The sequence below is a fragment of the Trachypithecus francoisi genome, unplaced genomic scaffold (assembly GCF_009764315.1).
Source record: "Trachypithecus francoisi isolate TF-2019V2 unplaced genomic scaffold, Tfra_2.0 Lachesis_group11, whole genome shotgun sequence".
NCBI lineage: Eukaryota > Metazoa > Chordata > Mammalia > Primates > Cercopithecidae > Trachypithecus > Trachypithecus francoisi.
Genome location: NW_022681456.1, coordinates 20,847,425 through 20,872,899, shown reverse-complemented (window position 1 = coordinate 20,872,899; position 25,475 = coordinate 20,847,425). Strand labels below are relative to the sequence as shown.

General features: G+C 40.8%; 1 protein-coding gene across 9 annotated transcripts in view; it reads right to left on the bottom strand.

Annotated features, from left to right (window-relative positions):
• HECTD4 (HECT domain E3 ubiquitin protein ligase 4) overlaps positions 1 to 25,475 on the bottom strand; it is a 230,032-nt gene that overhangs the window by 116,241 nt on the left and 88,316 nt on the right. For all 9 annotated transcript variants that reach the window (XM_033220529.1, XM_033220530.1, XM_033220532.1 and 6 more), the window contains exons 8-11: positions 12,335 to 12,527; positions 8,818 to 8,976; positions 4,345 to 4,458; positions 2,843 to 2,983 (exon numbers count right to left, since the gene is read on the bottom strand). In XM_033220529.1, the coding sequence (XP_033076420.1) occupies positions 2,843 to 2,983; positions 4,345 to 4,458; positions 8,818 to 8,976; positions 12,335 to 12,527 (607 nt within the window). The remainder of the gene's footprint in view (positions 1 to 2,842; positions 2,984 to 4,344; positions 4,459 to 8,817; positions 8,977 to 12,334; positions 12,528 to 25,475) is intronic.

The following is a 25,475-nucleotide window of genomic DNA, read 5'->3' as shown; positions in this document are numbered from 1 at the left end:
GAAGTTAAGGAACTTGCCCTAGGTCACACAGCTAAGAAGTGGTAGAACTAGGATTTGGATTCAGGCCACCTCAGTCCACAGCCCCTGCTGGTAACCACTCTAGTAAAACCTCTCCATATCCTATGGCTGCTCCATATTAGAACCCCTGTCTATAAATAGTTCCTCATGTTTTGACATGTTAAGCTGAAAATGCCCATTAGATAACCAAGTGGAAGTGAATCCATAGTCTGGAGTTCAGGCAAGAGGCTTGGGAGTCAGTAATACAAAGTGGACTTTCTTTTCTACTTTTTTTTTTCAAAAAAATAGCTTTATCAAGATATAATTTATATTCCATAAAACTCGCCCACTCTAAATGCACAACTCACCAAGTTTTAGTAAATTTACACAAATACCAAATTCGAGAATGAAAGCTGAGAAAAAAAACTGACCCTAGAGATAATAATTACTGTGCTGATAAACATTCGTCTATACGAACTGGCTTTGGTCCTCTGAAGGACCAAGTCTACAAGTTCTCTGATACACTTCTAGGAGGTGGAGCTTAATTACCCCTCCCTTCAGTGTGGTTGAGACTAACAGAGTATGGAAAGGGAGAAATGGTAACTTTATAGTGGAGAAATCTGGCAGATATCACTTAAACCAAGTGATCAGTTTTTATTATCACTAGTAATAAGTCATGTCAATACCATGTACCTTGGAACAGATGTAATGTGAAGGGGATATCGCTTCTGTGGTATTCTTCCCCCAATCCATAACTTCAGTTTAACCATGAGAAAGCATCAGATGTCCACAGGGAAGGATATTCTATTCTACAAACCTCTGACCAGTACTCCCCAAGTGTCCTGTTCTGCTCTTCAGACAGAACAACTCTACCAATCTATGGCCCAGGTTTGCTGCTTTCTTCTCCCAGCAGCTCAGATCTGCTGTTGAGCCACTCTACTGAATTTTTCTTTTCAAACCCGGAATTTCCATTTTGTCGTTGTTGTTGTTGTTGTTGTTTAAATAATCTCTTTACCGAAATTCTCAATTTGCTTGATCATAGTCATCATATTTACCTTTAATTTTTTTAAACTTGGATTCCTTTAGTTCTTTAAATGTATTTATAATTGCTGCTTTAAGTCTTCATCTGACTTTAAAGTCATTAGTCCAACATCTGCGTTTCTCCTGTATTGCGTGGTTACTGATTTCTCTGCTCAGTTTATTTTCTCAAATCCTTGTTTCTTTCTTTCATTTATTTATCTATCTATCTATCTATCTATCTATCTATATCTTATTTTATTTTTTTGAGATGGAGTTTCACTCTTGTTGCCCTAGCTGGTGTGCAATGGCGTGATCTCGGCTCACTGCAACCTCAGCCTCCCAGTTCAAGTGATTCTCCTGCCCCAGCCTCCCAAGTAGCTGAGACTACAGGTGCCTGCCATCACGCTCAGCTAATTTTTGTGTATTTTTAGTAGAGATGGGGTTTCACCATGTTGGCCAGGCTGATCTCGAACTCCTGACCTCAGGTGATCTGCCCACCTCGGCCTCCCAAAGTGCTGGGATTACAAGCGTGAGCCACCACGCCCAGCTCCATTTATTTTTAATTATTCTTGTTTTTCTTTTTCAGCCTGGCTTCCTAGGGGTCACCCCTATCTGTATTCCTTAGTGGTTGTCAACCAATGATTGTACTCAAACACCTTGAGCCAGTAACACTTTCACCCTGGATGGATCTGTGTGTTTTGGGGGAAGTGCAGCAAAGTTCACATGGTTTTAAACTCTGCTCTGGTTTTTGCTTCCTGTTGGGCCCTCTCACATCTTTGCATGTGTATGCAGACTCATGTTTAGCCAGAATTGTGCGAGTAGCTTAGGCTGTCTTAGGCCTCTTCTGTGTAGGTGTGTGGTCCCCCACAGCTTTCTCACTATCCAGATCTCACTAGTAAACTTCTAGCTAGTCGGCTGGGCCACTGCTTGCCCTAACTGGGGTCAAGATCTAAGGCCTGCTGAGCCACAAGTCTCTGTTTGTTTGCCACCAAGATGACTACTGTTACTGACAATGCTATTGGACATGAGGTTTTTCCACGCTCTGCTCCCTATCAAGTCAGCCCCCTCTGGCAGCAAAGCTGCTGCTTTTCACAATCTTCCCCACTCCGAGAGAATTATTATGCTGACCAAGCTTGAGGTGGTCAGCACAGTAATTCTCCCACAGCAGACTGAGGTGGAGGATGGGAGCAGTTCTAGAACCCAAAGTTCAGGGCTTTTTAAAATGAATAACAACTCTCAATTTGGTGTATGCCTTGGCAATTTCCAGAGCCTGGAAATAGTTGTTTTTGATAATTACCTGTTTTAGTGTTGCTTTATGGGTAGGGGACTTGCTGAGTGATTAATTCCTCCATATCAGCATAGTTGACTTTAAAGCCACAAGATTTTAAGTTAATATTAACTTAATATTAAGAATGTTCATATTAATACTAAAAAATACAAAGGTCCTTCACTGGTAATTCCATCTAAGTTTGGATATAAATAAGTCATTATCAATGCAAAACATAACAACAGTATATAATCCCATGCCAAATACAAATAATTTTTGCAACAAAGTTCCAACAATTTCAGGAAGGACGTAACAATTTTCCTTTAAAAAAGTCTATGGACTACCTCAAAAGCTCTATTTATTTACATACTTATTCACTTAATCATAACTCATCTTTCATGGTTACAGAGAACAAAGGACTTTAGGTTTCAAAAGTTCAAAGAGGGAAAACTGGGGACACATTCTGGGGTTAGGCTATGTTTTCACCTACAAATGCTGTGGTATTCTCTCATATTTCAGAAGGAAATATTTTCCTGCAAGACCCTGAATGCACCTCACCTTTGGGCTCAGTGATAATGTGACTGACTCCAAGTCTCTGGCAGACATAATGGAAGGCTTGATTCCCAGGGTTACACCACTGATCGATATAGTCATTAGAGCATGTCCATAGCATGTTATTCACTGTGTCATAACATGCTCCTGCAAAAAGAGCATACTATATTCAGTCATCATGCCACCAGCTACCTGTATACATATTTCTCACAAGCACTGCTACAAAGTGGAAGGGCAAGGATGCGCTCTAACGTTGACAACCCACATCCCTAGTCCCATAGATTTACTTGGCAAGCTACTAGGTGGGGACTCGGCAAGAAGCCAGCATTTAATTTTTAATTTTGCTTAACTCCTGTGTGAGGAGTAAGTCTCGGCCGGGCGCGGTGGCTCAAGCCTGTAATCCCAGCACTTTGGGAGGCTGAGACGGGCGGATCACGAGGTCAGGAGATCAAGACCATCCTGGCTAACATGGTGAAACCCCGTCTCTACTAAAAAATACAAAAAACGAGCCGGGCGAGGTGGGGGGCGCCTGTAGTCCCAGCTACTCGGGAGGCTGAGGCAGGAGAATGGCGTGAACCCGGGAGGCGGAGCTTGCAGTGAGCTGAGATCCGGCCACTGCAGTCCAGCCCGGGCGACAGAGCAAGACTCCGTCTCAAAAAAAAAAAAAGAAAAAAAGGAGTAAGTCTCACAAAATAGAGAGCTTTTAGTAACTGATTTATCTGTGACCTACTTCAAAAAGGATTTAAGTGTCTTACATTAAAAACCCAGGTATAATAAACCAATTAATATTAATACACAGTAAAAAGCCCTAATAACTGAGCCTAAAACTTAGAAATAAGCTTCCTACCACCCAGGGCAAAGAGAAAATCCAGTATATTACTTAATGTTCATTTTCTAGCAATAACAGGTATACCAATTCCTCACAGGAAATAAACTTTTCATGGCATAAACCTTGAGAATTTCTTATAGGCATTATCGCACAACCTAATAAACAGTATCCACAATTGCAGTTTACTCAGAGGAATTTTACATATGGCAATTTCTTATACTCATTCCCCAAATTAAAATTTAATATTAAAAAGATTCTTTCTGGCTGGGCACAATGGCTAACACCTATAATCCCAGCACTTTGGGAGGCCGAGGCAGGAGGATTGCTTGAGCCCAGGAGCTTGAGATCAGCCTGGGTGACACAGTGAGACCTTGGCTCTACAAAAAATAAACAAAATTAGCTGGGCATGGTGGTGTATTCCCATAGTCCCTGTTACTCAGGAGGCTGAGATGGGAGGACTGCTTGAGCCCAGGAGGTGGAGGCTGCAGTGAGCCAAGATCACACCACTTCACTCCAGCCTAGGTGACAGAAGAGACCCTGTCTAAACAAAACAAAACAAAACAAAAAACATCTTTCTTTTCAAGGAAACAAGAATGCTACAGGGAACTGGCAAGATAGTTCAAGAGAAATTTGCTAAAACTTTAAATTTTCCAAAGAAATGTGCACATTTATTTCTTACCCAATCCTGGTACGAGAGCACCACGCCCCAGTGAGCTTCCAGCAGCATCTATGAGATCTGCACGACTTGTAAACTGACCATCCGAAATATTATACACCAAGCTGGAGGCTAGGACTTTGGAAACAAACATTAAGCTGTTTATTGAGCCTGAAGATTATTTTCAAAGTTTAAATTTTAGGCTTTTAACAAAACTTTTATAAAAATCACACCCTTTTCTTGTTGTTGCATATTGGTGGTAATTGGTGGTAAAGGGATGGAGAATACATGCATAAACCACAGAAAGAAAACTGTCACCACCAGAAATCTTCCTAAATTTAACACTGAACCATAGTTTTCAAAGTGTTTTTAAAATGGCACCTTTTGCATGATGGTTCTTTCCAATACACATTATCAAAAGGGTAACTGCAAGAGGGGTTACCATCACTAAATCACAAGATGAAAATGTTTACAAGAAACACTTTGCAGTTAGTCAGTGTTCAATAAAGCTTGGTGTACACTCAAACACAGCCCAGCTGCAATCTTTCCTAATACACCCTGACTTTTTCCCTTAACACAGGATGGTGCAGGGGTAATGAGCATGGACTCTGGGCTTCGGAGTTTCAATTCCAGCTCTAACACTTTTGGGTGGCCCTGGGAAAGACATTGAACATCTCAGTTTCCTCATTTCTAGAGTGGAAATAATAAAAGTACCTACCTTATACAGTTATTGTAAAGAGTAAATGAGTTAAAATATGTCAAGGATCCACACCAGCATATATATACATTAATTGCTATCACTGATTTTATTTTCTTCTCCATTTTCAAACAAAACTTTAGCACTGTGCCTCAAGTTTGCTTCTTTTTTATATTCTCATCACCCTAGTAGCCCAGATCTGCATCATGCTTAACTTGAGTTATAACATAAATGATACTTTTTTCTATTTTCTACTGTTCCATTAAACAAAATGGGACAGTAGAAAATAGATCTCCAAATCTCTTTTCATGGTATTTAACATACATATGCTTTCTCCTCACTTGGCCACTTATATGAATAATACCCGTTCTTTATGGCTTAAACTCAAAACCTCATGAAGTCTCTCCTTTCTACCCCACTCCACAATGAGCCTTTCTTTCTCAGATTCTGTAGCTCACAAATCTGCTCCACGTGGATCCTTCCCAGCAGGGATGCAGCACTGTCTATCATTTTCTCATTGTCTCACACATCTACGTCATCTCTCCTAACTAGACTCTGAGTTGTTAAAGGCAAGCACCAATTCTTCCACTTTCTGAGCAGCCCCCACAGTAGCCAAAGAAGAACACCTCTGTGTAGCTGGGACTACAAGCATGCGCCACCATGCCCAGCTAACTTTTGTATTTTAGAAGAGATGGGGTTTCACCATGTTGGCCATGATGTTTCGATCTCTTGACCTCATGACATAGAAGGAATTTAAGCATTTACTGGTTTGTTGCGCTAAAGTAGAATCACTGTGTAAGCTATATCCTCATGAAAGAATGGTACCATCAAGACCCACTTTAATTCAATGGGGTCAATTTCAATTGAGCAAAAAAGCCATGCCAAGGAGACTAAACACAATTTAATAAGACCAATGGTCATAATATGCGGTAATAGTAGGAAAAAAGAGGGGAAAAAAAAGACTGATGGTCAATAACATAAAAACCCAATTTTTACTTTTGCTTTATTTATTTATTTATTTAGAGACAGAATCTTGCTCTGTCGCCAGGCTGGAGTGCAGTGGTGCTAGATCGCGGATCTAGGCTCACTGCAACCTCTGCCTCCTGGGTTCAAGCAGTTCTCCTGCCTCAGCCTCCTGTGTAGCTGGGACTACAGGCACGTGCCACCACGCCCAGCTAATTTTTGTTATTTTAGTAGAGATGGGGTTTCACAATGTTGGCCACAATGGTCTCGATCTCTTGACCTCATGATTCGCCCGCCACGGCCTCCCAAAGTGCTGGGATTAAAGGCGTGAGCCACTGCGTCCAGCCAAAAAACCCAATCTTTAAATGGACAAAAGACTTTGGAGGAATAGATATTCCTCCAAAGAAGATATACAAATGGCCAATAAGCACATGAAAAGATGCTAAGCATCATTAGTCATTAAGGAAATGCACAAATTCACAATGAGGTACCACTTCATATCCACAAAGATGGCTATAATCAGAAAAACGGAAAATAACAAATGCTGGCGAGGATGTAGAGAAAATAGAACCATTATACTTAGGAGATGAGAACGTAAAATGGTATGGCCACTTTGGGAAACAGTTGAGCAGTCCCTCTGAGGGTAAACATATACTTACCATATGACCCCGCAATTCCACTCCTATGTATGTGCCCAATAGTATGAAAAATGTCCACACAAAACTTATACACTAATGTTCGCAACAGCATTATTCAAAATAGCCAAAAAGTAGAAACAACTCAAATGTCCATCAACTTATGAATGGATAAACAAAATAGGATATTATCTACACAATGAAATATAATTCAACCATAAAAAGTAATGAAGTACTGATTCATGCTGTAATATGAATGAACCTCGAAAACATTATGTTGTTTAAAAAACAGTCACAGACTCGCTCCATCCTGCCAACCTGTGAAGATGCCTGCTTCTCCTTTGCCTTCTGCTATGATTGTAAGTTTCCTAAGGCCTCCCCAGCAATGTGTAACTGATGGATAGAACAACTTGGAACCAAAGAAAAAGAGCTGGATCTGGTGTCAAGAGACTTGGACCACATCACTTCACCTGTCTGAGCCTTAGTAACCACGTAGTGATTCCATGGCTAAAGACTGAGAAAGATCTAGGATCAATGGTGTCCAGTAACAAATGCACATTTGCAAGCACTAAGGAGAAAAACTCATTCCACGTACTTTCTTCCTGGAGACCAAGCCCACTACAGCAAGGAGTATCTACAAGCGAGGGTGGAATTGTGCATGAGTAGAGAACACTCTCCATCTCTTCTCACATCATACAGCTCTCCAGTTGACACAATCCTCAACTATATTTACATAGAGGGAAAAATGATTCTATATTTATAAAGAACTCTCCATAATGTGTCAAGTGTCCTCACACTATCCTATGTGGTAGGTATAATCATCTGCACATTTTTTTAAATGGGAAAGTTGAGGCTTTGAATGATTAATTTTCCCAAGATAATAGTTACTAAAAGGAAGAAACAAGATTTTTACATGTCTGTCTGCATCTACTTTTATAGCTCCTCCTGATTTTATTCACAGCTCAGCCACCATAATATGCACAGAATGAGAAAAAATATAAGTGGTATTTTGCTACTATCAAGTAAAATCAAAAGTTAAAAATCAAGCAAATAAACAAACAAAAAAGCAGTCATAAAAGGCCGTATGTTGTATAATTCCATTTACATGAAAAGTAGAGTATAGGTAACTCCAGAGACAGAAAGTAGATTGGTAGATGCCAGGGGTCAGGGAGTAGGAGAGCAACTATTGATGAGTATGAGGTTTCTTTTTGGGGTGATGGGTAGATAGTGGTAACGACTGCACAACTCTGTGAACATATTAAAAACCACTGAATTGTATATTTTAAAGGGGTAAAATTTATGGTGTGTGAGTTATATCTCAATAAAGCCACCGTCCCCAGCCTGAGGAACATTTTTTTAATTCTATACTTTATCCCATTTAATTATGTGTCCACTCTGAAGCCAAAATTACACTGCTTTAATTACTGTAGTGTGCCTCCTTATACAAATATATGTATATTTTAAAATATTAATACATTTTTCCACATCTGCTTTTCTATGTCTTATGCTTAGTATTTTGTATATGTGTCCTAAAATGGAGGTGTTTTACATACGTATTTTAACAGCTTTGCAATTCTATCAGCAGGGCGTGGTGGCTCATGACTGTAATCCCAGCACTTTGGGAGGTCAAGGTGGGTGGATCACCTGAGGCCAGGAATTCGAGACCAGCCTGGCCAACATGGCGAAACGCCATCTCTACTAAAAATAAAAAAATTAGCTGGGCATGGTGGCGTATGCCTGTAATCTCAGTTACTAGGGAGGCTGAGGCAGGAGAATCACTTCAACCCGGGAGGCAGAAGTTGCAGTGGGCTGAGATCATGCCACTGCACTTCAGCCTGGGCGACACAGCAAGATTCCATCTAAAAAAAAAAAAGAAATTCTATCACAGTGAGTAGATCTCTTGCTATATCATCAGTAAATAATGTGACAAAATATTATTTTATTTCCTAAAACTTTGTTGAACTGATTATTTCTATTAATTTTACAGGACAATAGTTTTCAAACACTATACTAATATGTCATCCACAAAAAATTATATTGTTAAATCTTCCTAGCCTATATTGATAATTGGTATTTTTTGTTATCAGAGAGCTATTGCAAACAACTATTTAATAAAGTAAGTTTTAAATAATTAATAGGAGAGCCTTAAATTTCAGAGTTTGAGATAAATCAAGGAAAGTGCCACAGGTAAAATTCACTTACTTTTTAAAGATGACAAACCACTTGTTCCACCAAAAAGAGATCGGGTGGCAGAGCTGCCTGATCCCCCTGGAGGAGGCACCAGCATCACCAAGTAGGTGCCACAGGTATATATGGGTGTCTTCCGCAGCATTTTTAGAGGCAGCCCACAGCTAGTATTTGCTGGACAAAGGAATAAAAATGCTAAGTCAAAATATTTGACACAAAAATTAATTTGATTACCAACACAGATTAGGATATAAAGAGGGAGACCCAAACTCAAACTAAGATTTGGAAAACAGATTTCCAGATTAGGAAAACAGAGTAAGAAGTAATAGAAGGAAAAAAATAAGTATCTTCTGGCTCCACAGCCTGACCCTGAGCCTCCTATTTATATGGTCTGAACATTTCTTGAATGTGTTCCCAATCCTCAATATGCCATCATGCCTCCACAAATTATTCTAAAAAAAAAAAATCCTCACATGGACTAAATCTCAAAATAAGAGAAGAATCCTACTATTTGTTTACGTTTCCCCTAGAAAACTGATATAGGTTGAGTACATTTATCTGAAATGCTTAGGACCAGAAGTGTTTTGGATTTCAGATTTTTTCAGAATTTAAAATATTTGCATTACACTTAAGAGTTGAGCATTCCTAACTGAAAAATCCAAAATTCAAAATATTCCAATGAACATTTCCTTTGTTTTTATTTATTTTTACTCATTACATCTTTGATTAGTGAGAGTATTTCCTTTGAGCATCATGTAGACACTCAAAAAGTTTCAGATTTGGGAGCATTTTAGATCTTTAGATTTGGGATGAACAACCTATATTCCAATCAAGATCTTGGTTTTTTTTTCCATTTTATATAGAACAAATTCTTGACAGGTTTGTGATATTAAACTCATAACAAACAGCTTTCAACATGAAATTGGCCAAAAATTTCAACCTAATGAAAGCTTTCACAATATCTATCACAAAACAGTTTTATAGCTGTGTAATTTATTATAACCCTTTACACACATTTTTCTTGTTTAAAAGGGTCAATGACATAAACTGTCATTAGGAAAATAATTATTGTTTCTAATCAAGAGGTGTAAAATGTACTTTAATCTCCCTTACTGGCATATCTAAAACATGGAGTGAATTTACGGATTTTCTATATACAAGCCTAGCAAGGATTGATTATGTCAACAGAAAATCAATCAGAGTGCTTTACTTAGAAAGCTGTCAGGCTGTAAAATATAACTTATTATCTATAGCCTAGATAGATGAAAATCATTTTTAGATGGTTTAGATTAGAAGAGTGAGTAAAGTGAAACCTAATCTATCTGATATTTGTTTTGAATGTTTGTGCTTCTAAAAAGTTTTATTTTTTTTAAGCTGCAAGCCCCCACCAAGTATATTCTTCATTAAGGACATAAATTCAAGAAGATAAATTTCCACTGGTAAGAAACCTCAAGACAGCAATAATCGGAAAATTAGCAACTTTGTGAATATAACATTTTCACCAAGATGTTTTTAATAGACATACCCTTATTAACATGGTAATAGGTATTAGTTTATAATGGAATAAAAACTTTTCTATTTTTTTATTTTTTGAGACCGAGTCTCACCATTGTCGGCCTGGGCTGCAGTACAATGGTGCCACCTCATCTCACTGCAACCTCCGCTTCCTGGGTTCCAGCAATTCTGCCTCAGCCTCCCAAGCAGCTGAGATTACAGGTGCCCGCCATCAAGACCGGCTAATTTTTGTATTTTTAGTAGAGATGGGGTTTCACCATGTTGGCCAGGCTGGTTTTGAACTCCTGACCTCAGGTGATCCACCCGCCTCGGCCTCCCAAAATGCTGGGATTACAGGCATAAGCCACTGCGCCTGGCCAAAAACGTATAGACACCTTGTATGTTCGCTTATTTTTGAAAAGTTTCTTGGTTTATAACTGGTGAATTTTTAATGTAGCAACATCATGTTAAAGAATCCACAGATTGCTTGAGCCCAGGAGTTTGAGACCAGCCTGGGCAACATAGCAAGACCTCATCTCTTAAAAAAAAAAAAAAAAAGTACAATGAGACCACATGTTTAGAATACAGATACCAGTTTCTACCAAATTCCATATATGTGCTACCAAAGCTAAATATATCCTTGCCTTCTGAGGTCTTATTTTGATATTATACATATTTTCAATAAGCATTCCTTTAGTATTTCCATTGTTTAGGGTAAGATTTCATTTTCTCCTAAGGGACAAACCCAGATCAGGCCTTCAGCTTGTCATGAAAATGTTTATTTAGGTAACAACAAAAACAGAAACATAAAAGACTGTCCTCTAGAAAGTATCTTCTACAGCTGGAATTATCCACTTACCCAAATCATAAAAACTATTAACAATTTTGCCACTTATCTTTGATACAATAGAAGCCTGTGAAAATAAAATACCGTCCTTAAATTCTAATATGGACTAATAAGTATTTAATTTGGTAGTCTCATAACAAATTAACCATAAATATTTTCTCTTCCTAGCATTTCCAACTATAAAAATAAAGCATAGAATTACACTGAATTCATCAAATGCCTATTAATTCAGATGCAGTTTTCTACATATGGTATCTTTTTCTAGCTTTATCTTTTACTATAGTTCATAGTTTGTTATTAATCCAAATATTTGGTATGTAATCTGTAAACTCCACGGAATAATGGTTCTTAATGTTTTGGGGGGTCATAGATGACTCTGAAAATCTGATGAAAATTATGACAGATACATATAAAATGATATCTAAAACTTTGAGGGCGTATGTTTAATAACATGTTATTAAACACATTCCCTTACAGGTGTATCCTGGTTAAGAACTCCTACTTTAAAAGTGCAGAATAGTGTATATAGTATACTACATTTTATTAAGAAAAGGCAGAAATTATGAACATATAAATTCATCTTTAATTATGCTTGCATAAATAAACACTGAAAGGATAAATGAAAACTAATAAATATAGTTACCTGTGGTGGGGTAGGGTGGGGGCAGAATATAAAATTTACCAACGTGGTGAGAATAAGACTTCTCCGCATATACCTTTTTACATTATTTTGACTTTCAAATTCTGTACATGTATTATCTATTTTAAAACATTAAGTTACAAAAACTAAAAGATAAATTCTAAAAAACAAAATATCTACTGTAGAAGGCTTTTCTGTTACTTGCTTGGTCAAGACTGTATTTAGGGAAGATGATGCTAAGTATCAGGTTTTCACATTCACAAAGCATATGTGAAATATGAAATCAACTAATTTATACGAATGGTGACGATGATAAGATGTTTACAGTTTAACATGGGGTTGTTTTGCATTCCTACAGGTTCATATGAATTTATGTTCATAGCCTACAACATGTATTGGCTTGGAATAAAAAGCTGGACAATGACTGGAAGACCAATAAGGTCAACTATGCAAAGGGAAGGGCTTTGCACAGCATGGAGGAAGTGCACAATAAGACGTAGCTGAACGGAGCTATATAAGGAAACAGATCTGGGAAGCACAGAGTAACATACCTGCTTGATCCTCTTTTAGTGTGTTGGAGATGGTGGAACCAGTCAGGGCAGCAAGGGTTGCTGACGGGGAGGCTCTATACCGAGAAAGTCTACTTAGAAGCATCTCATTAATGCTTTTTGCAGATTCGCCCTCTTTTCTCATTAGAATTGTGCGTTCCTGAAGAGGGTTGGCTACAAATACACCATTTTCAACCTAATATAGAAAAAAAGGAGGTCCTAAAATGATATGTTTCCATTTAGTCAGCAAATTTCTACTTGAGGATATTATTGTGAGTAAATCAAAAATATTTCAAAAACTGCACCTGAGTAGATGTACACCTTACAACTTAAATGTGCTATAGAAACTACTACAAACAAAAGAGACTATGATAAGTTTGAGAGCTTTCACTTTTCATAATAGCTATAATGTTTAATAAGTCTATGAAAAGTTTTGATTAAAATTCCTTATACTGGATTCCACAGGCAGCACTTACTAATTACATGCCTCTGACAGGTTGAAGTCAAACGAGAGGAAAACAAATCAATCAGTCTTTGATTTACTGTTAAGGACAGCTACGAGGATAATGTCTCAAAATATCTTCTGTGGCTAAAATCCAAACTCTTTATTAACAGCAGTTAACATTAGCACCAGCTGCTCAGGCCCTGGCAGAGCAAGCCTGGACAAAGGCAGATTTTGCTAAAAATACACATCAACTTCAACTGGATCTTTGCTGGTGCTTTGTGGTTCTTTCATTCACCACTTGGTTATTCCCCAGAAAAATCTTTGGAGTGGTGACTCCAAAATTCCTTCACCAATTCTGAGCTTAACTTTTAGCAAACCACCTGGTTTTCTTCTTTCTTCTTCTTCTTTTTTTTTTATTCCACCTGGCTTTCCGTATTGCTAAAAAGATCCAGACCACTTACCACAAGCTTCTCCTACTCACGTCTCTTTCAACTTAAGAATCTTGGGACCCAGCCTCATGTATTATTTCCTTCGTCTTAATTCAGAGGAAAAAGGATTTCACCTCATATTATTGAAGATGAACCCTTCCACTTCTGCCTCATGTCCTGTGCTCCCCTCTGCCTCTTCGTCATTAGTGCCTCCCTCTCCATCGACTTCCTTCTCTTTGTTTTCAAATATTCACAGGTCTTAAACAAAACCTTGGTGGCCCATCAAAATATCATCCCTTTTGTCAAATCTGTCATGGCCCCTTTCTAGATCCAAGAACCAGGTCCCCACCAGCAAAGACAGGCAGGACTGGCTTGCAGTTGTGGGGTGTGGAGATAAAAGGGAATGGGAGTGCAAAATGGCAAATATTCAGAAGCAAAGGGAAAGCAAAAGACGAGTGCACAGGGAAAGGTCGGTAACACAGAAGGGGCAAGAGAAAGTGAGTAAACTCAGGAGCACAGCCAGGAAAGATTCCCAAAGGTGGGTGTACTTAGTGGGGGAGTATTTGAAGACATGTTCACAAATGACAAAGAAAAGATTTGTTACAGAGTCCAAAAATGCTGTTTCTATTTCCCCATTCCCTGCTTTTTAACCCTTTGCAGTTGGTGGTCTCTGAATTCAGCACCCTCTAATGAGTTGGCAATCTCAATGGTTCACCAGTGACCTAACCCCAAAACCAGTGACCTTTTCCTTGACTTTCTTGCAGGTCGTGCCATCACTGCCATCCTTCTTGGGATTCTGATTCCTTAGTGTTGGTGGCAGAACACAATCCTGGTTTGTTTCTTTTTTTTTTTTTTTTTGAGACAGAGTCTTGTTCTGTCACTCAGGCTAGAGTGTAGTGAACCCTCAATCTCCCCAGGCTCAGATGATTCTCACACCCCAGCCTCTCAAGTAGCTGGGACCACAGGCATGCGCCACCACATCTGGCTAATTTTTGTATTAATGTTTTTTGTAGAGAGAGGGTTTTGCCATGTTGCCCAGCCTGGTCTTGAACTCCTGGGCTCAAGCAATCTGCCTGCCTCAGCTTCTCAAAGTGCTGGAATTACAGGCGTGAGCTACCATGCCCAGCCTGGTTTGTTTCTTTTTAACATGAACACTTACCTCTGTGTAAAGTGCTTACTGTGCTGGTGAGTGAAGCCAGCATAGTTCCTGCTTTCCTTCCTGTCTCTCTCTTTGCTGGTCAACATCTTCATTTGCTTAAATGGGACCTTTCCCAAGATTAGACCTAGCCCTGGTGTCCAAGACCTTCATCTGGAATGCTCTATCCCTAGACCTTCCAGAGGCTGGCTCTTTCCTATCATTCAGGTCTCAGTTAAACGTTACCTACTCAAAGAGGCCTGCCCTGGTTGCCAATCTAAAAAAGATTCTTCCCCAGCATCCCCAAGCCACAGCACATCATGCTCTTTCATTATCTACACAGCATTTACTACTCTCTGAAATTATTTTACTCATGAAGTCATTTATTGTTTGCCCTTCTACTTTAACACGCCCCAATGGATGCCAACTTCCCGAGAACAGTGATCCGCCTGCCTTGTTCACCTTAACATCCCCAGCACTTAGGAGGCATTCAATGAATACTCAATTGGTTGCTGAATAAACAGATCAGGGCCCTCCCCCAAATCCAACTCCGACTCTCTATGGTGACTCCCACATTTCTATTTACAGACCCATCCTTGCTACTAAGATCTAATTCTACTTTTCTAACTGCCCCTCACCCTCCCCACTGACATTTCTACTTGAACAGCCTCCTGTCACCTAAAATTCAGCACATCCACCTCTTACTTCATTGTCTTACCCCAACTTTCCTACTAGATTTAACTTTTAGCAAGCATAGCTCTATTTATGTCGTGCAATTCTAAATATACTCCTTCAAAAGCATCCAAGATAAAAATCAATCCCTTTAAGCTTGGCATTCAAAAGCATTACCCAATCTGGCCCTATGAGAAAATCAATAGATATCTTAAAAACAAACAAAACGCTATATTATTGTATTTGAGTACTTTGAAAATACTGCAAAGAAAAACTGATAAAGCACCTGTGTGATACAAGTAGGCTGAGGTTTGCTACAAAATGGTAAATCTGCTGGAAATCCCTACTTCAGCAAAGACACTCTTCAGAGTAAGAAGCTGCTGATTTAGGAAGGAGAGGAAGAGCTGGGAGGAGTGAGAAGCAGCCCAGGTTCCTTCCTGGCAACCACTCTGGTCCAAGTCAATATCATCTCAAGAGAGATGATTAGACCAGTCTCCCAACCTGTCTTCCCACTTCCACGGGCACCCCAATGGTTTACTCTCTGCATAGCCAGTGATCATTTAAAAATGTAAATAAAGCCAGGCACAGTGGCTCACACTTGTAATCCCAGCACTTTGGGAGGCCAAGAAGCGAAGATCACTTAAGCCCAGGAGTTCGAGACCAGCCTGGGCAACATAGTTTGAGACCAGCCCATCTCAAACACACACACACACATACACACACACAAAAAATCATCCAAAGGCAGTGGCACATGCCTGTAGTCCCTGCTGCAAGGGAGGCTGAGGCAGGAGGATCGCCTGAGCCCAGGAAGTCGAGGCTGCAGTGAACCATGATTGCACCACTGCACTCCAGCCTGGGCAACAGAGGGAGATCCTATCCCACCCCACCCCACCAAAAAAAAAAGTAAAACCATGTCTTCCCTCATTTAAAACCCTGCAGTGGTTTTCCAACACACTTATGATAAAATTCAAATTACTGACAGGGCTTCACAAGGGCCAATGTCTGCTGACCTCCTCAGCAACATCTGCCTCAACTCAACCCTTTCTCACCACATTTTTAGCCATACTCGCCTTCTGTCACACCTCCAAAATACCATGCTTCCTCCTAATGCCGGGCCTTGGTACTTGCTATTCCCTCTTCTTGTGCTACCCATCTGTTGCAGTTTGCCTGGAACTGCAGGTTTCAGCACCAAAAGTTCCATGTCCTGAGCAATCCCTCAGTCTCAAGCAAACTGGGATAGTTGGTCACCCTGTCAGGATGGATGGCTTCTTATCATTCAGGTCTCAGCTCAAATGTCTTTCCTTAGAAAGGCCTTATGTACCCTGCAAGCTAAAGGAGATCCCCATCTCTACCCCGGGCACTCCCTCTCACATTATCCTGTTTAATTTTCTCCCCAGCATTTATCACTAGCTGAAATTATTTCATTCTTGTTGTTTACTTCTGTACTGTCCCACTTCCCATACTCTAATACAAGCTCCATGAAAACAAAAGCTTATTTACTGGGCTACCCAGATATGGCAATATAGTATAGGCCCTCAATTAATACAGAATGAAGGAAGGGTAGCTTAGTAATCTGGATCATAACTGGAAGGAAATAATAAGCCCTTAGGGAGAAGGGGGGAAAGACACCTAGTGTGTCCATTACTACACTGACAATATCTTTAGGAAGTTACATGAGGAGAGAAAAATAGCAGTAAAATTGTCACTAAATCTAACCACTTTAAAAACTGCAGTTTATACAGAGTACAAACTGTATAAATGCAGGGAGCAAAAGACCACTCAGAACAAAACAGATGTGAGGATATTTTTTCAAAAGAGGCTTGAAAAGGTAAAAAAGAGTTATAGGCCGGGTGCAGTGGCTCACACTTGTAATCCCAGTAGGTAGAGAGGCAGAAGCAGGAGAACAGCTTGAGCCCAGGAGTTAGAGACCACAGTGAGACCCCATTCTCTAAAAAAAGAAAAAAAGAGTTATAGAAGATTCTCAAGCAGGAATGCATCCAGAGTAGAAGTAGCCAAATCAGGCAGAAAGATTCCATGCCTCAGCTATTTTGTAGTCTTAAAGGCCAGAATTCTGTGTCTAGAGTTTCAGAAGGCCTGTTGCTCCATGTGGGTAGACTGTCACATTGGTGGCCCCTAATGAATGATGCACCCTTGTATTCATGCCCTTGTATAGTCCCCGTCCCACACTGAATCTGGACTTGGTCACATGCCTTTTTTTTTTTTTTTTTCCCACATTAGAAAGCAAGTTGCTGGCCAGGCACGATGGCTCATGCCTATAATCCGAGCACTTTGGGAGGTCAAAGCAGGTGGAGCACTTGAGGCCAGGAGTTTGAGACCAGCCTGGCCAATATGGTGAAACCCCATCTCTACCAAAAATACAAAATTAGCTAGGTGTGGTGGTTTGCACCTGCAATTCTAGTTACCAAGGCAGGAGAACCACTTGAACCCAGGAGGCAAATGCTGCAGTGAGCTGAGATCACACCACTGCACTCCAGCCTGGGTGACAGAGCAAGACTCTGTCTCAAAAAAAAAAAAAAAAAAGATGCAGCAGGGGGCGACGGCTCATGCCTGTAATCCCAGCACTTTGGGAAGTTGAGGCAGGTGGATTGCTTGAGCCTAAGAGTTCAAGATCAGCCTGGGCAACGTGGCAAAACTCAGTCTACACAAAAAATACAAAAATTAGCTGGGCATAGTGGCATGAGCCTGTAGTCCCAGCTACTCAGGGGGCTGAGGTGGGAGGAAGGCTTGAGCCCAGAGCAGGGAATTTGTAGTGACTGAGACAAGACAGTAGCACCACTACACTCCAGCCTGGGCCACAGAGAGACACAATGTATCAAAAAAAGAAAGCATGATACAAGCAGAGGCTTGATACCCACTTGTCCTCTTGAAAAGCTCCTTCCTGAAAACCAGCCTCCATGATGTCAAGAGCTTCAGCATAGATTACTGAATATTGGGTGCCAAGTGGAGAGAGGCCCTAGAGGATGAGAGGCCATCTTCAACGGCACAGCCCAAGCTAAGCTCCCAGTTGAATGAGGCTGCAGATGTGACTTCAGCTTCACCACGCAGAGCAGAAGAACCACCCAGCTGAGCCCCATCAACCTATAAATCACTGTTGCTTGAAGTTACTTAGCTTAGGGATTGTTCATTGAGTACAAGTAGATAACTGAAATACCATAAAAGTTAGAGAAATTCTGTGATCCAAATGTTAGAGGTCATTTTATATTAATAATAGTTTGTTAGTTAAGCAGGATAATCTCAACATTCCATTTTGTTACATCATATTCCTAAATACATGTCTTCTCTTCTCTTCTTTTTCTTTTCTTCTTGAGACAGGATCTTGGCGTGTCACCCAAGCTGGAGTGCAGTGGCATGGTCATGGCTCATTGCAGCCTTGATCTCCAGGGCTCAAGTTATCCTCCCACCTCATGCTACTTAGTAGCTGAGACTATAGGTGTGAACCTCCACACCTGGCTAATTAAAAAAAATTTTTTTTTTAGAAATGGGGTCTCACTATATTGCCCAGGCTGGCCTAAATATATTTCTATAGTCTGTCTTTTATAACAATTAGTTATCTAATTCCATGCTTAGTTAACAAGATATCATTTTGAGAGGTAAGCATGGCTAGTTAGATTCTGCTCTCTGATCTTAGCCATTTCAATCCATTAGTTTTCCCTGAGTCTTAGGTACCAAGAGATCTATTTGGTGTAATAGATTAAACTCAGCTGATTGTTTTATGAAAAAGTGACATTATGGAGGAATACAGATGGTGTTCCAAGAATTTTTTTAATGTTTAGGTTTTTTTTTTCTAATGATAAAACTAATTTATGGTTACTCTTGGAAATCTTGGTGGGGGAAAGAAAGAAAACTATAAATAAGAAAAGCTACTATTATTCTTTGCTTTTGCTTTGTTTTTGTTTTTTGAGACAGTCTCACTCTGTCGGCCAGGCTGGAGTGCAGTGGCACGATCTCAGCTCACTGCAACCTCCGTCTCCTGGGCTCAAGCAGTTCTCCTGCCTCAGCCTCCTGAATAGGTGTGAATACAGGCATGTGCCAACATGCCTGGTTAATTTTTGTATTTTCAGTGGAGACAGGGTTTCATCATGTTGGCCAGGCTGGTCTTGAACTCCTGACCTCAGGTAATCCTCCCACCTCGCCCTTCCAAAGTGCTGGGATTATAGGCATGAGCCACCACACCCGGCCTATTCTTTCTTTTTAAGGGGATAATCAGTTAACGTTTTAAGTTCTAGCATTTAAAGAAATCAGGCCGGGCACAGTGGCTCACGCTCTTAATCCCAGCACTTTGAGAGGCTGAGGCTGGTGGATTGCTTGAGCTCAGGAGTTTGAGACCAACCTGGGCAACATGGTGAAACCCCATCTCTACAAAAAATACCAAAATTAGCCCAGCAAGGTGGTGTGTGCCTGTGGTCCCAGCTACCTGGGAGGCTAAGTGAGAGGAACACTTGAGCCCAGGAGGCTGAGGCTACAGTAAGCCATCATCACACCACTGAACTCCAGCCTGAGTGACAGAGTGAGAGCTAGTCTCAAAAAAAACATCAATCAATCAGTCATAGGCTCTAGAAAATAATTTTTTTAATTAGCTGGGCATGGTGGTGGGTGCGGTGGTCCCAGCTGTGAGGGAGGCGGAGGTGAGAAGATTGCTTGAGCCTGCAAGGTTCTAGGCTGCAGTGAACTGTGATCACACCATTCCACTCCAGCCTGGGCAAAAGAGCAACACTCTGTCTCAAATAATAATAATAATAATAAAATATAATAAAGAAATCAGGCTGGACACGGTGGCTCACACCTGTAATCATAACATTTTGGGAGGCTGAGGAGGACAGATCACATGAAGTCGGGAGTTTGAGACTAGCCTGACCAACATGGTGAAACCCTGTCTCTACCAAAAATACAAAAATTAGCTGGGCATGGTGGCGCATGCCTGTAGTTCCAGCTACTCAGGAGGCTGAGGCAGGGGAATCACTTGAACCCGGGAGGTGGAGGTTGTGGTGAGCCAAGATCTTACCATTGCACTCCAGCCTGAGCAACAGGAGCGAAATTCTGTCTCAAAAAAAAAAAAGAAATCACAGATAGTTTTGGAGGCTGCATGATACCACTGGGATCAATAAAAGGATTTGTCACCAATTTTTAAAAGAATATATCCTGAATCTGTTCACTTTTTACCACCTCCATCATTACTTCACCTTCAGTCCAACACATTATTATCTTTCACCTGGTCTGTGGCAATAGCTTCCTACTAATCCCATTCTTGCCCCCTTCTCGCAAGGTGCATTCTTTTAAAAAATGTTTCATTACAAAATTTTTCTTAATACTAAAATATACACAAAAAGAACTAGTAATATCTGCTTAGATATTATCTAACAAGTAATATCCACTCTAGATACAACAGTTATCAAGATTTTGACATATTTGCTTCATCTCTCCCAGGCCTTGTCATTTCACCCCACCTATTTCAGTGTATATCACTATAAAATATAGACATTTTCTTTAATAACTACAATGTAATCACACGTATTATTAGCAATAATTCTTGACATCATCTAATATTGAGTCCATAATTCAATTTCCCCAATTTTCTCAAAAATACTTTTTACAGGCCAGGTGCAGTGGCTCAAGTCTGTAATCCTAGCACTTTGGGAGGCTGAGGTGGGAGGGTCACTTGAGCCCAGGAGTTCAAGGACAACCTAGGCAACAGAGTGAGACCCTATCTTTAAAAAAAAGAAAAAAGAGCCGGGCATGGTGGCTCACGCCTGCAGCACTTTGGGAGGGTGAGGTGGGCAGATCATGAGGTCAGGAAATAGAGACCATCCTGGCTAACACAGTGAAACGCCGTCTCTACTAAAAATACAAAAAATTAGCCAGGCGTGGTGGTGGGCGCCTGTAGTCCCAGCTACTTGGGAGGCTGAGGCAGGAGAACGGCGTGAACCCGGGAGGCTGAGCTTGCAGTGAGCCGAGATTGTGGCACTGCACTCCCGCCTGGGCGACAGAGCGACACTCCATGTCAAAAAAAAAAAAAAAGAAAAAAGGAAAAAAAATACTTTTTACAGTTGGCAGTTGGTTTGTTTGATTCAGGAACCAAACAAGATACAACCCAGACATTATATACATTTGGTTTGTCTCTTTAAGTCTCTTCTGGCTTTATTCTTTATCCCAAACCTACAATGAACCTTTAAAACAAGATCCTATCACCTTCCTGCTCAACACTTTCCAAGAGTCTCCCATATCACTTAGAATAAAATCCCAATACCTTGCAAGGCCCTATAAGATATGGCCCTGGCTACCTCTCCAACTTCATCTGTCTTTACTCACTCTCGTCACTCCACTTAAGACACACAAACTTCTTGTTCTTCCTCAACATGCCAACCTCATGCCTATCTCAGGGGCCTCTGCACATGCCATTTCCTGTCTGTAATGCTCTTCTGCCAGATCTTTACATGGCTCATTCCTTTATTTTATTCAGGTGTCAATACAAATACCACCTCCTTAGAGAGGCTCCCCTGATCATTACCTAGAATAGTCCCATACCAAACACACACTAAACCATTTTTTTATTGCTTTACTTCATCTTCCTTTTTAATAGTTACCACTGCTTGAAACTGTGCTTCTGTCTCCTCCACTAGAATGTAAGCTCCATGAGGACAGATATCTCACTGTCTTTTCTATACTGTATCCCAGCTCCTAGGATACTACCTGGCATGTAGAAGGCCCTTTGTAATGTAGGAGATGAATGAATATGTGAAGACATAGCTACTTAAACTTGAGGCTACTGCATGAAGTGCCCAGAACTCACATCAGTAAGGCTGGATGAGAAGCTTCCATTTGTATACAGTGGATTAGGATCACTAGCATGCCACAAAATAAAAATGCCAGGAAAAAATCTTTTGGCCAGGCGCGGGGGCTCACACCTGTAATCCCAGCACTTTGGGAGACCGAGGCGGGCAGATCACAAGGTCAGGAGTTTGAGACCAGCCTGGCCAACATAGTGAAACCCCGTCTCTACTAAAAATATAAAAAATTAGCCAAGGGTGGTGGTGGGCACCTGTAATCCCAGCTACTAGGGAGGCTGAGGCAGGAGAATTGTTTGAACCCAGGAGGCAGAGGTTGCAGTGAGCCGAGATCGCACCAATGCACTCCAGCCCGGCCAACAATGCGAAACTCCGTGTAAAAAATAAAAAAATTAAAAAAATCTTTCATGAGGGATATTATTGAGGGGATTCAAATATCCAATGAGGGCCAGGCGCAGTGACTCACGCCTATAATCCCAGCACTTTGGGAGGCTGGGGCAGGTGGATCACTTGAGGTCAGGAGTTCGAGACCAGCCTGACAAACATGGTGAAACCCTGTCTCTATTAAAAATACAAAAATTAGCTGGGCTTGGTGGTGGCATCTGTAATCCCAGCTACTCAGGAGGCTGAGGCAGGAGAATCACTTGAACCAGGGAGGCAGAGGTTGTGGTGAACCGAGATCACACCATTGCACTCCAGCCTGGGCAACAGAGCAAGACTCCGTCTCAAAAAAAAAAAAATTAGCTGGGCGTGGTGGTGGTGGCTTGCGCCTGTAATCTCAGCTACTCAGGAGGCTGAGGCAGGAGGATTTATTGAACCTGGGAGACAGAGATTGCAGTGGGCTGAGATCGTGCCACTGTACTCCAGCCTGGGTGACAGAACAAGATTCTATCTCAAAATCAATCAATCCATCCATCTTGCTTTAAAGTAGAATTTTACTTCAATAATAGAGCAAGGTACAGAAGAATGTGTATAATAAATCACCATTTGTGTACAAAACAGAAAAGGAAAAACAAAATATACACATGCATTTGTTTGTATGTGCTCAGTCTGTGGAAGGATATAGAAGAAAATGCCAACCTCACTTGCCTCTGAGGAGGGAAACTGGGCTAGGAAGCAGACTAGGTGACAGACTTTTGTACCTTCTGAATTGTATAACTACGTGAATATCATGTTAAAAATATTTTTAATTAAAACAACATAGCTATTACTAAGCTTGAAGAGAAAGTTATCAGTACTTAGTTTTCTTTCTTTTTTTTTGTGGTGGTGGGGAGACAGGGTCTCACTCTGTCACCCAGGCTGGAGTGCAGTGGTGCAATCATAGCTCACTACAGTCTTGACCTTCTGGGCTCAAGCAATCCCCCTGCCTCAGCCCCCTAAGTAGCTGGGACTATAGTCGTGCACCACCACACCTGGCTAATTTTCTTTTTATTTTTTGGAGAGATGAGGTCTCACTTTGTTGCTCAGACTGGTCTTCTTTTTTCTTTTCTTACAGGCCATGCTAATCTTTTCTGTATCTTTCCAATTTTGATGTCTGTGCTGCTGAAGTGAGCACTTATCAGTACTCCTAAGTATCGGAGTGAAATCATAATTCCCAGCAAATCTAATTCCTTCCAGTAATTATTATTAGCCACATCTATGTGACAAGTATCTATATTATTTAGAAACCAAGATTAATCATAACTCAGTAGACAATTTCAGGGCTAGAACTCTACGAAACATTTCATCTAAAGCATTTTCATTAAGTTTTTTGCCTGGTTTGGCCCAGCAAATCACAGGAGGTCTATGGCTAAGCCCTACCATTTGTGAATTTAGAAACAGGTGACTTTTTAAAATCTATTCAATAACTTAAATTTTTAAAAATGAGATTAAAATATTTCAATGTTCCCACAGTCCATTCCATCATCCCCTTCCAATTTCTCTCCTGTTTTCACATCAAACCCCTGGAGAGAAAGATCTATTGTTCTCCATCTTATCCTCCCTACCTTACCCTCAACCAATTCCATCTGGTTGCCACTCCTATTATTCCCCAAAACAGCTCTTGGTAGCACTGCAACAGCCTCCATATTATAATTCAAAAGGCCTCTTTCAGTCTGACTTTGACTTCTCCAGCAGAATTCAATGCTGTTAAACAAGTTCTCCTTTTTATAAAAAATTCCTTTTTTAAAAGTGAATTTTTCGAAATAGCCCATTGTTAAACTTTAAAAACCTATGAAAAGATCAATGGTGGAAAGTAAGTCTTGCCCCAACCAGTTCCCTTCCCCAGGGAAACCAATGCCTCCAGTCTCTTGTGATGTTTCATCCATTCATTCATTTAGCAAATATTTAATAAGCATCTACTGTGTGCTGGGTACTATTCTAGCACCGGAGGGCACGGTGGCTCATATCTACAGCCACAGCACTTTGGGAAGCCAAGGCAGGCCGGACTACTTGAGTCCAGGAGTTCAAGGCTAGCTGGGGCAACAGCGAAATCCCGTCTCAAAAAAAAAAGAGAGAGAGAGAGAGAGAGAGAAACAAAAATCCCTTCCGTGCTGGAGCTGACATTCTAAGCAGGGGAGACAGTCAATAAATAAGCAAATAAATGAGTAGTAAGAAGAAAACTAAAGCAGGGCAAAGAGGATAGGGAGGATTTTATTTTATACAAAATATTTCATATAGAATGGTCTTTTGTTTTACATGAAATATTTCGTACAGAAAAGTCTTTCTGGTAAGGTGATTTTTTTTTTTTTTTTTTTTTTTTGAGAGATAGGGTCTTGCTCTGTTACGCAGGCTGGAATGCAGTGGTGTAATCCTAGCTCACTAGAGCCTTGGACTCCTGGACTGAAGTGATCCTTCTACCTTAGCAACTGGCTAATGGTAATTTTTTTTTTTTTTTTAAATAGAGACAGGGCCTCACTTTGTTGCCCAGGCTGGTCTTGAACTCCTGGCTTCAAGTGATCTTCCTGTTTTAGCCTCCCAAAATGCTGAGATTATAGGCATGAGCCACTGTACCCGGCCCTCTTTTTCTTTTTTTTTTGAGACAGGGTCTGTCTCACTGCACTGCCCAGGCTGTGTGCAGTGGTGTGATTGTATTCTCTGCAGCCTTAAACTCCTGGGCTCAAGCAATCGTCCCACCTTATCTCTCCAAATAGCTGGGACTACGGATGTGCACCATTAAGTTAAAAAAAAAATATAATATATATATATATTTGTAGTGATGTGGTCTCACTTTGTTGCCTAAGCTGGTCTCAAATCCTTGGGCCTCAAGCTATCCTCCCACCTTGGCCTCCCAAAGTGCTGGAATTACAGGTGTGAGCCACTGTGCCTGGCCTGGCCTGATAAGGTGATATTTGAGCAGAGACATTTAAAAAGTGAGAGAAACAGCCATGTGGTTATCTATAGTCCAATATTCCAGCACAAGGGGACAGAGGAGGAACATACTTGGTGTGTGTGAGTAACATGGAGGAAGCATGGCTAAGTGGCATGAACAAGAAGGTATGGTAGGTGCAGAGGGTGTAGGTGCAGCAGGTGGTAGGTGCAGAGGGTGTAGGTGCAGTAGATGTAGGTATAGAGGGTGTAGGTACAGTGGATGTAGGTGCAGTGGGTATAGGTACAGCAAGTGGTAAGTGCAGAGGGTGTAGGTGCAGTGGATGTAGGTGCAGAGGGTATAGGTGCAGTGGAT